This window comes from Nicotiana tomentosiformis, chromosome 1, assembly GCF_000390325.3.
Source record: "Nicotiana tomentosiformis chromosome 1, ASM39032v3, whole genome shotgun sequence".
Lineage (NCBI taxonomy): Eukaryota > Viridiplantae > Streptophyta > Magnoliopsida > Solanales > Solanaceae > Nicotiana > Nicotiana tomentosiformis.
In genome coordinates this window covers 71,757,667-71,773,402 of record NC_090812.1, presented here as the reverse complement: position 1 = coordinate 71,773,402, position 15,736 = coordinate 71,757,667, and the positions used below count along the sequence as shown (strand labels likewise).

Here is a 15,736-nt window from a genome sequence, read left to right as displayed (position 1 = left end):
AGTAGAAATTAAAATATAGTTTTGACCCCAGATTACACTGTACCAGTGCAGCGCCGCCACTTTCCCTGGCGACGTGCTTGAATTCTTCTTAGCTTCTTTTGAGCTGAGTTTGGCACGACAAAGGTTGCCTTCTCTATTATTTTTGCATCTCAAGTTTCTCACTTCTCATTTCTGCTACCAGAATTTCATGATTTTTTTAGTTTGTTTTGTTTTGTTTTCAGTTAGCAATGAAGGCGTTCGAAGTTGGTGGAACCACCCTTTGTCTTGCCCTTTTCTGCGATGTTACAAATTCTAAGTACGTTATTTTCTCTCTGATGTCTTTATACAACTAATTAAGTCTGGAATTCATTTTTGTATGCCTATCTTTTGAGTAATTGTTGGTAATTATGTTGTGAATGATTACTAAAGGGCCTATCTTTTTAAAAATTATGGTAGACCTTACTTGGTTTTTCCCCTATAGCTTAAATGTAAGTTGCTTGGCTGTTAACACACTGGCTTAAAGATGTAGGGGTAAATGTGCTTTATCGAAAAATCGAAAATGTCCACAAGCAATTCTGACATCTAGCCTGTGCTAAATCCAAAAAAATTAAATCAGAAACAAAATCCTAAACGAGACCCAACAAGAAAAAAAAAAAAATCCTAAATTAGGCCGAAATTGAAGTTTCTAGACATAAAACAACTGACTTTAATACGCCATAATGCCTGCATCGAAGTATCTTTGTTCGGGGTTTGCATTAGTCCATGATGTTGTCAAGGTGATAAAGATGGGGATAAAAAATGTTATCTAATAAAAAAGGAGGAGACGAAGAAAAATTGATGTTCCTATGAGGAAATGCTTGTGATACTAGAACTCATGCCCTATCGAGCAGTTATCCCATTTTGAAATTGGTTTATACAGCAGCAAATGCTAGTTACGATGGGTTCCAGTGAAACCAATTTAGTGATTAGTAAAGCCGAAGTCAATGAGGGTACTACTGGGGAGAAATTGAAACCTCGAGGACTTTTAGCATATGAGAAGGTAAGAAATAGTAAGAGCTGAAATTTTATGGAAGAAAAAGAAGAGGATAGAAGAAGGAGAAAAGAAATAGGAAGAAGGGAAATAACCGTTGGGAACGGAAAAAAAGTTTTAAGGAAAATGGTAATTTCAGCCTTTATTACCGTGAAATGATCTGATGTGGCATTAAAATTACTCTCTCATCATTTGAAACCACTTGTTGTGCCAGGTGGCTCTTTGGGGGGTCTAGACATTCAAATAGCCAAGTATCAGGGGTAATTAGGACCAAATTAATCTAACTGTGCACCGAATGAACGGTGCTAAGTTCAGGAGAGAACTTCTCTATCTTTCGACACAAAAATAAACACAATTTTGTCGAATGAGGGACTTATCGTTTAGAATTGTCATACTAATTGTAACACTAGTCTGAGGCTTGTTGCTATACATAGCTATGCTGCACTAGTTTGCAAAAGCCTAACAGTATAAAGAAGATGTGGAAAAAATTGATCCATGACTTTTACTCTGTCATAAGATTTTCTTATATCCCGATTCAGTTGTATCCAAAATATCAAGCGTTTCCTTTTCAGGAAGTACCAGACTACATAGTTGCACTTTCAGGCTTTCTTCTGATAGCTTCATGTGCAGTAAGTACTAGAACTTATCCCCAATGCTGCCTAAACCCCCACCCCCCAGCTAAAAGAAAAAAGACTGCACTCAGCACTAGAAACAACATGGGATTAATTCATGTTTTATCTGAAAACTATACTCTACTCGGCATTAGGCATCTAGAAACAGTGGTGAAGCCCGGAAGTTTGCTAAGGGTATATATGTATAAGAAGTAATATTTGACCTATATACACAAAATAATTTTTTGGTGAAGGGTATTCAGCTGACCACCTTGAGCCTATTTGGCACCAATGAGCTAAGCTAATTCACAGATCAAAAAGAGCAACAAGAAGAGACAAAATTTGTTGACAAAAAGTGTGCATCTTCTGGAAGTATAATTTTTAGGGGTATTGCCTAGAAGGAAATTGTTGTACTGTTTTGTTTTATTGAAAAATCTTTGAAAACTATGTGTATTGTGCAATCTTAGGTTTCCTGTGATCCAATTTTTGGGTGCCAACATGGAAAAGTTTGCTTTGCCAAAAAGGGAAGATACTCATTAAGTTCTAAACTGAAGTAAAAGATAATATCAGCAAATGCGAACAATTAGAATCAGAAAAATAAGTTATGCTTAATACAAAACTACATTAATGACTAAAGTTAAAATAAACCTAAGTGACCATCTTTTTCAGAGAACTACTGGATTTAATGCAGTCAGCAACTTTGGAGCCAGAAGTAGCATTTCTGAATGCATCACTTGTAAGTACACTCTTCACTCTCTCATTCAAAGCTCCCTTGTTTTTGCTTTGTGCATATCAAGCTGATTTCATTTTTGGGCATATTACAACAGATTCCAGAAGTATTTCCTGTTTTGGCAGCTGCACACAAGGCACTTGTAGCTAAATCACGGGATTCACTGACTACACGGACCCTCCACTCTGAGCTTGTTTACAACTATTCAGGATCTAAGCATGTAAGTAGATTTAAGGCTAAATCTAATGATTGAGTGGATTTTATCCTTTTGTGGTCCATTGACTTTAGCTCTGCTTGATCGTAGTAGATATCAGAATCTTTGAAAAGATGTGGCATTGCAGATAACACAAGCTACATCCTTGCAGCACGCTTTAGTGCTTCGGTTGATGAGGTGAGGCAACATTGTTTATGTCACCCGAGTTGATTTATTGACTTCTTTTTCTTGGCGGTAATGATGTGTTCTTACTTTGCAACTAGATGGTGGCCATAGAAAAACTCATAAAGGGCAAGGAGATTGACTTGAAGGAATTGGAACAAAGAATAAACCAAGCTCAGATTCAAAAGGTGGGTGGATAGCTATCTTTTCAAGTGGTTTGGAGGAGTATGGTCATGCTTCCTTTTTCATTATGAATTAATAATTTGAAATTTGACAGCATTACAAGATATCTAATCTGGAGCTGGAGATATCATCACTTGCTGATGCCATCACCTGCAGAATTGCTGCCCGAGATGCTTTATGAGAATTGCACGCCTACGCCAACAACATACCCAGTATTATCCCACACCGTGGGGGTCTGGGGAGGGCACTATTTATTTTATCTTTTTCATTTGTAAACTGTTGTCTGAGAAATAACTTCCCGAACCTTGTGTGAAAATACCATTTTGCTACTCTGATTGCTTCATAGGCGCTATTTGGTCCCTGTTAAACATTCTCTGATGTTGTATTTTGTTTGGCTTATGTTCAATGTCGGAGAGATTCTGTAGTCACTAGTGATGGCTTATGGTTTAATTACATATAATTTAAGCGTCACAAAACTATTTTTTCGTCACATTAAAATAATTGAATATTACTCATTTTAAATGTCAAGTCACTAAATCTTATATACCATTATAGTATTAGTAATATAATTATCTTTTGTCACGTTAAAGTAATTGTTTTTTATCTACTACAATAGTAAAGTCCAATACTTTACCTACTGTGACAACAAAACCTACCTATCAAGGTGATTTTACTCTTAAATGGGTAAAATTTTGGGACTTTATTGTTATAATAATGAGTAAAGTTTTGTGGCTTTACTGTTGTAACAGAAAAAATTAAGTTACTTTAATATGACGAGATGGTTCTATAACTTTATGCTACAGTGAGTAAAGTTCGATTACTGTAATGTAACAAAAATAGTTTTGAATTGTATGGTTTAGTCAGGAAAGTGCAGTCGCTATACGTGAAATTCACTTTATGCCTAATCTGGCATTTCAAAAGAAAATGCGAAGAATTACCTGATATCACCTCCTGTGCAAGATAGGCCACCGCAATCTTAACAACTTAAGTTGGATGACAAGAGAACTTAGCTGCCAGATTCAATTCTAAAACTTGTTCCAGAATTTATTACTTATTTGACACTTAAGTTAATCTTGCATCACAACTCGACCTACGAGCACTGGCAAGTAAAAGTGTGCAAAGACCCTTCTAGATTGTACTGTTCATGCACAGTGGAAGGCTAGAATTGATATGCCAACAGAAAATCATAGGGCTTGAATTTATTTGACTTGAATTATATGCACAAACTTCTTCATCCAAACATTCTCTGACACAATATCTTGCACGTCATAACTCATAAGAATTCCACTCGTACTTACAGTATGCGGTTTAAAAAGCAGTTTGTAAAACATAAACACAAACAAATAAACGATAAAACAATACAGGGATCGTAAAAAAAAAAATGAACTCAAACCTCCCTACATACACAATAGAAAGTTTTTCTTGCACGCATTGATCAAATCACCGGTCAACTAGTTCCCAGCCCCCGCTTCTTGCCAGACATGCTGATGGAAGTAACTTTCATTGGAGTTGCCACAACCAAAGGAGCTTCTGGTGAGTCACTGACGGCATATTTGTCATGCATGAAACGACTCTCAACAACTGACTCATCCTTTGGCACTATCTTGTAACAATAGCAACTCTTCAGCCCTTGCTGATTCTGATAGCAACGGTGAGCACTGTCCTTCACCTGCTGGAAATTCCATATCACGCTAAACTTGCCTACTGCTGCAACCAAGTGGCGTTCTTGTTTTCCACTTTCAGTAACCTGGAAAATGACATACAAGGCAGGTCAGGTTATTCACCTACTTTCAGCTTGAGGAATAGAAAACACAAGCATGCACAGTTACTACAGTATAGACCTACATCAGAGAAGGAAAAACATATAAAAGGGTAAAACCTGCCGCGGGACAAACAAATTCTCATGCAACAAACATTAACCAGATCTTCAGTGGATCTGGTGCAAGTTGTAACAATAGTCAAATTCAAGTTATACTTCCGTCAATCGAGAGCTGCGGTAGAGGTCATATTACATGCCCATGACCTGCTGCAGGACGGTAACAAAAGATGGCAGGAAACTAAAGAGGAGGACTCCCAGTGGTATAGACAAATGTGAGAAGCTTGCTAAGACAAAGAAGTGCAACAGTCCACCACTCTATTGCCAACTTCCAAAATCTGCTTCAGAATATAGAAAAAAGTATCCCATAGCCTAACAAAATATGGAAGCAAAGAAGATATTGCACTGTCAGCTATTTCAGAAATTGCTAGTTTCAGGGTTTCAGCAGCCAATTGGAGTTCTCATCTTGAATATATAAGCTTTTATTGGAGAAATACTATTTTTCACCAACCAAGAATTAAAATTTTTTAGCACTCCTACGATAGAGGCATTAAGTTTCAGAATATTTCCCATTGGTTAATCATCCTGAGAAAGAGATATAACTGTTTTGTTGCAGGAAACTTTTAAACATCTGGTTCATTCAGAACAGATAATTTGGTCAATAAATAAAGAAAAGAAGGATTACTGCCACTATAAAGAATAAATCGAGGCTGATGACTAAAAGGATCGAGATTTAAATTGCAGCATAGTGGAATCTGAGGTGAGAAAAGCTGATTAGGAGATCATATTTCGAAGAAGCTACATATAGTATACAAGGAAATGAGCAACCATCATGGATGCGGTAACCTCCAAGGTATGGAGAAAAGCAGGTTGCAGACATCACATATGCTAAACTTCCATAACTTCATGGCAAGAGGCAACAAAAAGAAGCTATAGTAAAGCTTTAAACTTATAATTTATGATCTCCGGCAAACAAGGAAAAAAAAACAGTGCGAAAGTGTCATTACGTATGCCATACAAATCATTACAGTCAAGGATTTTTTTTTTTTTGTTAATAAAGTCATTAAAGTCCAAGGTCATTGCATTTACTAAAGTTGCATAAGAGCCTATACGGAAGTAGCAACAACCAACTTATATGAACTCACAACACAACGGACAGCTTTCATGGAGTTAACAATGTAATGCCCCTTCAACAAACAAGTAACATGACAATAGCAATTACCTATAGAGTACTTATATGTTAAGCAGCTAAATAAATTAAGCATGCTTACCCATGAGAAATGGCCACCATGGAACTTGTTATTTGCCCCAGCCATATGCGCATCAACTGGAGTCAGCTTTAACAATCTTGGGGCAGGGATTTTATTTCCCATTCGACCAGTAAAACCCGTTTTGGTCTTCCCATCCTTATCAGTAAACAAACTGCATATCAAGATCAAATATGTATCTGTCGTGCCAAGTATCCATTTGCCATCATAAGTAACATCAACATGTGTAATCGGAGAGCCAAGCCCAGGGAATGCAGTCTTTGCTTGCCTCATCGAGGTCTTCGAGTACAAACGAATCTTCCCATCAAGTGATCCAACTACAATGGAGCCATCACCAGTCGTGGCAAAGCATTGAAAATTTGTCCCTCTAGAGAACTGGTGCCCTTGTGTCCAATGCAAAACAGGAGAACTTGTATTGGCTAATGTCTGAACAATTCCTTTCTTATCACGCATGTCCCACTGACACAGCCGGTTATCATCCAAGCCCAAAAATGTCGATTCAGAAGGATCCAACTGTGACCCTTTTGTATCATTTGTTATATCCTTCATGGTAATATCAGTCCCGTCCTTCTCAAACTTCCATTCAGTGACAATCTTCCCGGTCTCAATATCCAATTGGTGAAGCCCCGTAGATCGAGGCTTCCCTTCCTTAAAAGGGCTCATTAGCATCATATTAGTTTCTCCACGCATCAAAAGAGCCTTTTTTGGGGTTGAACTTCCCCTCTTATCCTTTTCATCAAATTTCACATAAACACCTTTCCCATGGATCCCATGGCTGAAATTTTTCACAACTTGCACCCCTGAATCATTCACAAGAAAACTATTATCCAAAGCCCCTAATGCCAGACTCTGAATTCCTCCACCAGTAGCAGCTTCCTCAAACTCCTCCAGCAAATCTTGGCTATCCCTCACCGGCGTCATGGGACTCTTCCCGCTACCCTTCCACACTCCAGAATCTGCATCTTCCCACATTGCATCATCTGATTCCTCAGGTCTTAACCATCCAACAAATTCCTTTCCGTAAATCTTCACTTTATTTGCCTCTGTAGCCTCCATTCCATACACATTCTCAAACAAACAATCTTGAAACTTACTAATAAAACTCCTATACTCATCATCCACAAAGAATTTCAAAGCCCACACTCCTTTATCCACAAAATCAACCCTCCTCTGATCTCCAAACATTTTCAACTGCATATCAGTCGAAACCTTAGCCCTAATTTTCTTCCCCACATTCAGAACCCAAAACCCCTCTCGACTTGACAATTCGTAATCATCATCTTCATCATCACCGTCGATTTTCAATGTTTTAACAAATTCATAGTACGCTAGCTTCTGAGAGGTTATCCATTTGGCTTTCGGCGTGTTACCGCCGACATGCAAGTACAATCTAACGGCGTTTTTTAGATTAGACGGTGTTTCAGCTGAACCGTACTTAAGTTTTAGTGCTTTGAGTTTAGAATCGACTTCGTCTAGGGTTTTGCTACTCACCGGCGGAGTCCTCGTTGAAGCGTGATCGTCGGCGGCGTCTTCGTACTGTTCTTCACTTTCCGTTTTGGTGCTTTCCTCGTCGTCATCGTAATCTGAATCATCGGAAAGTTCTAGACCTTCACGACTGTGAGAAGCTCCCATGATCACGGTGTTCCGAGCAAATGATCGCTGGAAAAGTAGATTTTGAATTTCTTTTAAGGAGAGAAAGAAAGGAATCACAAAAATTGAAATTCAGAAGCGGGGAAAAGTGGAAAAGATAAATCGGGAATGGGGAATTTGATTTGCTTTATTTGGAAAGAGTATAAACCAAAGATGAAGAAAATGGATATATATATTTGCGAGTTGGCGTACATCTGACGGTGACACGTAGCTTAGTCGTTAAGTAAATGGCGGCACGCTTTTCGTTATTGCGCGTAAAAAACTCTGGGCTTTTCCAATATGGATATTTACACAAATACTCAGCCATAATCCAATCTTTGAGGGCCAACTTTCCACGGAGAATATTGGGCTCATATAACGAATTGGTCTGGATTTTGTAAAGAAGAATTAACCCAAATAGCCGCCCACTAAATCGTTTAAACTAAAAATAGTCGGTAAAGATATAATACATGAATACTTTATATATTATATGTGTATAATTATGTATAATCAATGTATAATCCATATATATGGCTAGAAAAGGTAAAAAGTGAATATGACCGGCTATTTGTGTAAAGATCCCTTTTGTAAATTGGGTTTAATACAGCTTTACAAGTAAAATTACGCGACACGTCAAAAATACATATATATTTTTTATTCGTAGCTATACTTTCAGCAAATTGATCATTCGTAACTATGTTTAAATCTTATAGCAAATTCATAAAACATGAGATTAATTTGTTTTGAACTGAAGCAAGAGAGCAACAAGCTCTCACAACTAAGTTGGTTAAAGTGTCCGCTTAGTTAGCAGAGGTCTTGAGTTCGACTCTCAACAAGAGCATTTTATTTTCTGTATTTCTATATTTCGCCGTGATTGTATTCATTGCATGAACAAATACAGTCGATATATGTTGTATCCCTTATATACATCCTTGTATTTCGCCTTGGTTACAATTGATACATATTGTATTTGTTACGCGAACGAATACAATTTATATATGTTGTCTTCGTTGCGCGAACGAATACAATTGACACATGTTGTAATCGTTGCGTGTTTGAATACAAGTGATACAAGCTGGTAACAATTGAACAATAGCTACAAATGGTAATTAAACAAACTATAGTTACTAGGCTCTAAACTATAGTCTTTATGAAAATTTCTCTAAAATGAAAGAGATTTTTAAGGGGATCTTTACACAAATAGCATGTCTCACTGCTTACATTTCCTAACCAATATATATAATTTATACATCGATTATACATAATTATATATATTATATATTCACCGGCTATTTTTAAATTAAGTAATTAAGTGGGATGCTATTTAGGTTAAATCTTCATTATTTTTAAGCTCAAAAATTATTTTTTTAATATTACTTTTCGCCTAACATGATCACGAATGTAAAATTGCTTAGGTAGAAAATAGAAAGACATTTTTTCATTCTTATACACTATATGAAACTTTATTATCAAAAATATCCATGTTTACTTAATTACCCGGTCTAAACACATTTTGTCTACAAATTATATACATTTATTTAAACTAGAATCCTTTCTGTAGTAGCCTTCCTTTTTTAGAGGAGGAATTTTGGGATCGCGTAGGATTTTTTCGAGAATTTTGCGACACAATCATCGCAATTGAATTAAGCCTGCTATTACGCTGATTTTCTCAGTTTATCATCGCCGATACTCTGATTTTCTCTGTCTCCTCTGGTGTCACAATCATAAGCGAAGGTTTTGAAAAAGAAATTACAAACAATTATCTATAATTGTGTTGAATTCTGCGACATAATGTCAAAAATAGTTATTATGCTTCAGCTAAATGGTAATTGGGATAGCTTTGGGAGATACAGAGATTTTAGTGTTGACGGAATTATAGTCAGCGATGATTCAAATTATAGTCAATTGAATTCTGCAATTGCAGAGCAAATAATGATCGATACATCAGAAAAAATTATCGAAATCAAATTCATTGTCAACGAACATTGTCCTCCAATGAAAATTCAGAATGATATGGGAGTTCGAGTATACATGGAGACGAAAAAGGAAAACAAAAGCTTAGGAAGGTATCCGCTATGTATAACAGTGATTGATTTTGATTTGAAATGCAGTATCTCTAATTCGAACACAATTGCAGGTTTGCTCTATTATTTCAGTGGTGATGTTTTTTTATATTTCATGTGTTCTACAATTTTTCTACAATATAGATGCAAAAATACTACATAACAAGTGTAGTTCAACTGTTATGAATATTGAAGTATTGAATTTCACGTGTTCTACAATTTTACTACAAACTATCTACAATGTATGTCTGAACTGTAGTTAGCTTTAATTGAGTGCAGGTTCATCTGAAACACTGAAGTTGATTGATATGCCAACATCTCCGGCGATAGTGGAATATGAAAGTATCATCATAACAGATACGCCAAATGTTATTGAAGTAGGCCAAGTCTACAAAGACAAGCAAACAATTGCCAGTGCAATGAAGCACTATTCTATCATGAACAAGTTCCAATTTAGGGTGAAAAGGTCTAGCGCAAGAAGGTAGAAATAGTTCAATTGTCAACATCATATTTTTGTTTAATTTGTAGTTTCTTTGTATTTTTTTTGTATAGTTTGTAATATCATTGTATACAAATTGTATATAATTTGTAGTTTTTTTGTATATAAATTGTTAAATATAAGATTTTTATGCTTAAACAGCCTATTATTTTGTAGCTACATTTTCATAATATTCTTTAAATTATTTTTATTCTGTACCTACTGCCTGGTATGTATTGGGGACAATTGTACATGGCACTTCAAGTCCACCAGCATAATGATTCAGAATTGTTCAAGGTTCGAAAATTCAACAGCTTGCACACATACTCTTTGATGGACAATACATACATACAACGCAAACCTACTGCCACGGTAGTTGGTAGCATGGTTATACCAAAATATGTGGATCCTAAGATAATTTACACACCAAAAGACATACAAACTGATATGTTGTCGGAACACGATGTGAACTTAACATACATGTAAGCTTGGAGAGCAAAGGAAAAAGCTTTGAAATTTTTGAGAGGTCATCCTGCTGATTCCTACAGTCGCTTGCCAAGTTATTTGTATATTCTGGAGAAGACTTATCTGGGGTCGGTAGTTAAATTACAGAAGACTGACGATGACTGTTTCTTGTACGCATTTGTTACGCTTAGTACGTCCATCAAGGGTTGGGAGTATTGTAGGCCAATTGTAGTAGTTGACGGGACCTTCTTGAAGTCGGCATACATGGGAATAATGTTAACAGCTAGCACAATGGATGCAACATGTATTGTAGATTAATTGTAGAAATATTGTTGTAATTTTGTTTTTTAGTATGTATTTTTTTTATCTCCAGTTTTATTATGGAAATTGAATTTCTTTTTGCCACATGTGATAGGTAGCATATTACCACTGGCATACGCTGTTGTTGATTCAGAAAATAACGCATCATGGAAGTGATTTTTTGAGCAATTCAAACATGCGTATTGTCACGGCCTAATTTCCCCTCCGTGTGACGTCATGATGGCACCTAGTCTCTGCAACTAGGTAAGCCTAATATTTTGCGAAATAATAAAATAAAAATATAATTTAACCAACTATACAAAAATACACAACAAATCCCAAAATCCGGAACATCGTGAATCACAAACTACAGAAGGGAAGATCTAGTGTCTCTATACATCAGAGTCTAACAAGGAAAAATACAGAAGATAATGGATATGGGAAAGAGTAGAAGGGGACTCCGAGGTCTGCGGACGCGACAGATATACTTTGAAGTCTCCAAAATTGTCCCGGCTCACTGATAGTGCGGCTGATAAGGTGCACCTGGATCTGCACACACAAAAAAACATATGCAGAGAGTAGCATGAGTGCACCACAATGGTACCCAGTAAGTGGCAAGCCTAATCTCGGTCGAGTAGTGACGAGGTCAGGTCAAGACCCTACCGGAGTAAATATAATAAATTAAATAGTAAAAAATATAAATAAAATTTACAGTAACACGGTTAAAGAAATTCTCTAAAATTTAACAGTTAAGGAAGCTCTCGGCTCAAAACAAGGTAAACACAATGGGAAATCTCCCTGGATATCGTCCCGTAGTTCCGAATGAATATGCAGTACAAGGGGATCTCCTGGAATACGTCCGTAGTTCCAAAGTAAATATTTAGTGCTGGGGGATCTCCCGAAATACGTCCGTAGTCCCAAAGTAAATATGCAATGCTGGGGGATCTCCCGGAATACATCCGTAGTCCCAAAATAAATATGCAAGACGGGGGGATCTCCCGGAATACGTTCGTAGTCCCAATTTAAATATGCAACACAAGATGAAATGACGGGTAAGGCATCGAGTTATACAGTTTATACAGAACACAGATAAGAAAAGTAGGGACTTAACTAAGCATGGCGCACAGAATGTCAAATAGGCAGTTAAAACACGTAAGCATGCTTCTCTAATCTAAGCTAAACAATTAAACGTATTAGTACAATTTAATAAGGGAAAACGGTTTATGATTTAGAAAGGAAAGACGTGATTTTTGCAATAATAGCCTGTGTACGTACGCGTCACCTCACGTACACGGCACCCACACATCAATTAATATCAAACATCCTAAGGGAAGAGTCCCCAACACAAGGTTAGGCAAGCCACTTAACTCGAACCAAGCTCAATCAATCGGTCACAATGCCTTTCCCATGAATATCCAGCTCTGAATGGCCCAAATCTAGCCAAAAGCAATTACATATCATAAATACAACCATAATAGACTCATCTAATTAATGAAATCAACACTTTAACAAAAATTCCGAAATTTACTCAAAAATCACCCGTGGGGCCCACATCTCGGAATCGGGTAAAAGTCATAAAATACGAACACCCATTAACTCACAAGTTTAACCATATAAAAATTTCTCAAATCCGACCACAAATCCCCTTCAAAACTCGAAATCTTTGTTGAAGAAGTTCTTCCAAATTGTTTTCCCAATTTCAACCTCAAAATCCGAAATCAAAGAGGAAATTAATGATAGATTAGTGGGATATAACCATAAAAGAGTTAAGAATCGTTACTCAATCAATATCTCTGAAAATCCCTCAAAATATCCTCCAAATCCGAGCTCCCTATCTCAAGTTTTTGGTAAAATGGAAAACCCCCGTTTTTTGGAAACTTTAACACTGCCCAGCGATTCCTTAATAGTGATAGCAAAAATAGCCTCGCGATCGCGAAGAACAACTTTGCTGCCCCAGAAATTACTCTACGCGATCGCTTAAAACACCACGCGAACGCGATGCTCTGGCTCCCCTACTCACGCGATCGCGAACATCCGCACGCATTCGTGATGAGCAAAGCGCGTGGTCCAGCTTTGGCACACTTAACCCTACGCGATCGCGACCTTGTCTCTGCGTTCGCGAACCACCACCTCACATCACTATGCGTTCTCATGCCCATGTTCGCGAACATGAAGAACAATTCCATCCTCTTCCCAGTTAAGCCTACGCGATCGCGTATAAGGAAACCAGAACTCAGACACCAGAAAACTTCAGCAACCTCCTAAGTCTAAATATCGATCCGTTGGGCGTCCGAAACTCACCCGAGGCCTCCGGGACCTCGACCAAACATACCAACCAGTCCTAAAACACCATACGAACTTAGTCGAGCTCTCAAATGACAAACAACGCTAAAATCATGAATCACCCTCCAATTCAAACTTAAAGAACTTGAAACTTCAAAATTCTACAACTGATGCCGAAACCTATCAAATCACATTCGATTGACCTCAAATTTTGCGCACAAGTCATAATCAACATTACGGACCTACTCCAATTTCCGAAATCAGAAAACAACCCCGATATCAAAAATTCCACTACTGGCCCAAAACTCCAAAAATTCGTCTTTCGCCATTTCAAGCCTAAATGAGTTACGGACCTCCAAAACACAATCCGGACACGTCCCTAAACCTAAAATCACCTAACGGAGCTATCGGAACCAACACAATTCTATTCCAAAATCGTCTTCATACAGTTCTGACTACGGTCCAAATCCTAAGGTTTAAGCTCTCATTTAGGGACTAAGTGTCCCAAAACACTCCGAAACTCAAAACCAATCATCCCGGCAAGTCACAATAGCAGAAATAGATATGGGAAAAGCAGTTAATAGGGGTTCGGGGCTCTAACTCTCAAAAAGACCGGCCGGGTCGTTACATGTATGGTGGAAAACCAAATATGCGTGTTATTTCGGATCGGAATGAGAGTATCTTGAAGGCAACATCTATTGTTTATACTTGCATACCACATTATGCTTTCATGTGGCATATTTGGACAAATATAAAGTCAAAGTTCAAGAAGGGTCATCTAAAGTTAAGCGAATTGTACTTTGCCACGACACGATCATACACACTTGATGAATTTAATGAAAGAGTGTCAAAGATTGAAGAGATCGATACGCGTGTTAAAGCATACCTATACGATATTGGCTATCACAGATGGTCTCGGGTACATGCTACGGTGAACAAAACGTGGATGATGACATCAAATATTGCAGAGTCATTAAATGCGGTAACAAAAGATACAAGAGAGCTGCCCATAGTTAAACTATTAGAGTACATGATGACTCTTCTTGAACGTTGGACTAATGAAAAGTTATTGAAAGCAAAGGTTACATTCACATACCTTGGAAAAAAATACAACAAAGAGTTGGAGGACAACATGACATTATCGCGGAAGATGAGAGTAAGCTATATCCAGTAACATCAGATCAAGGATTCCATCAAACTAAATATATACTGTTAATTGTAGATAAAATGTTGTATAATTGTAGTTATTTTGTATATATTTTTGACAACTTGTTGTGTGTTTGTAATGAAATTGTAGGAGAGGGCTTTAACAGATCACATCCATACCGTGATAGATGATGTGAAGCGCTTTATTGTTTGTCTTCAAAACAAGAGATGTAGTTATGGACAATTCCAGCTTGATGAACTTCCTTGTGCACATGCTTTGGCGGCTTTGAGGCACAAGAATGAGTCTTATGAAAATTATTGTTCTCCTTATTACACGAGGGAGAGCCTTTTGCATACTTATGAAATACCAGTAGACCCGCTGCCTGACGAAAGCAAATGGAATGTGCCACAACATATAGCTGAAAAAGTTGTAATGCCACCTATTGGGAAAAGACAGTCAGGAAGACCTAAAAAATAAAGATACAATTCATATGATGAAGTAAATGCAAAGAAGTACAAGGTTTCATGTGGAAACTGCGGACTAGAAGGGCATAACAAAATATCTTGTAAGAATGCTCCCAAGAGGAAATAAAATTTGATAAAGTCACAAGATTTTTTGATAAATTGTGTTGAGGTGTTCTGGAGAATTATAGTTGAGGTGTAATTTTGTTGATAAATTAATTAAAGACTGTCTCCTATAATGAAATATTTTTAGCTCTTAATGCAATTGGTTTGTATTTGTTTTGTTTAATTACTGAGTGTATTCATTTCAGCCTTTCATAACTTGATTGGATTATGTATTTTTTGTATGTATAATACATAATTGTAGTTAAGTTGTAAAGAAATTATATGCTAACAATAACGATATCAAGTACTAACAACTTTCAACCAAAAAAATAAAACAACAGATGTTTCATATTCTAAGTAGTAGTATCTTCGATAAAATAACAAAACATAGGGTAAAATAATTGTAGCATAAATCTGCTACAAATAAACGTCAACTGACTTGTTCTTAGATAACAATTTATCTACAACTTTACTACAAAACAGCTACAACTAAACAATTTAACTACAATTTTTTCTACAGAAAAGGGCAACTAATTCTTCTTCTTCCGGACTTGTGTTCTCTCATTCACAGCTGGTGCACCTTTTCTTCTTCCTAATCTGCCAGTCACCTCGCTCTCATTAATTGCACCAGTATCTTGCTTCTTCCTAGGATAATCCCAAAGTAGCGCTCCATAGCGTCTATGATGTTGATCAATATCAGAAAGGCCTTCCTTTGAAACTGCTAGCTCTCCAATGCTGACATATTCTGCAAATGCAGCCACATATACACCACAGTCACTGCAAAAAAAAATTATGGGAAAAGATTTAGCATT

At 37.0% G+C, this 15,736-nt stretch overlaps 3 protein-coding genes across 4 annotated transcripts; 2 read left to right on the top strand and 1 right to left on the bottom strand.

Annotated features, from left to right (window-relative positions):
- The first annotated feature begins 9 nt into the window (after positions 1–9).
- Positions 10–3,337, top strand: LOC104109722 (uncharacterized). 2 transcript variants are annotated; one of them, XM_009619071.4, is made up of 7 exons: positions 10–123; positions 222–295; positions 2,290–2,356; positions 2,448–2,570; positions 2,658–2,741; positions 2,828–2,914; positions 3,004–3,337. In XM_009619071.4, exons 2-7 carry the CDS (start codon positions 228–230, stop codon positions 3,088–3,090), a joined length of 516 nt encoding a protein of 171 aa, XP_009617366.1. In that variant the 5' UTR covers positions 10–123; positions 222–227; the 3' UTR covers positions 3,091–3,337. The 2 variants fall into 2 exon arrangements, with proteins under 2 accessions (XP_009617366.1, XP_009617368.1); XM_009619073.4 differs by having other exon boundaries at positions 30–123; positions 226–295.
- Positions 3,338–4,080: 743 nt separating this feature from the next.
- Positions 4,081–7,787, bottom strand: LOC104109721 (protein CYPRO4). Its single transcript, XM_009619070.4, has 2 exons — positions 5,997–7,787; positions 4,081–4,656 (listed from the first exon to the last, which is right to left on the bottom strand). The coding sequence occupies exons 1-2, from the start codon at positions 7,623–7,625 to the stop codon at positions 4,357–4,359; spliced, it is 1,929 nt and encodes a 642-aa protein (XP_009617365.1). The 5' UTR covers positions 7,626–7,787; the 3' UTR covers positions 4,081–4,356.
- A 6,052-nt stretch (positions 7,788–13,839) lies between these two features.
- Positions 13,840–14,835, top strand: LOC138906800 (uncharacterized). Its single transcript, XM_070196467.1, has 2 exons — positions 13,840–14,367; positions 14,509–14,835. Exons 1-2 carry the CDS (start codon positions 13,840–13,842, stop codon positions 14,833–14,835), a joined length of 855 nt encoding a protein of 284 aa, XP_070052568.1.
- The last annotated feature ends 901 nt before the right edge of the window (positions 14,836–15,736 follow it).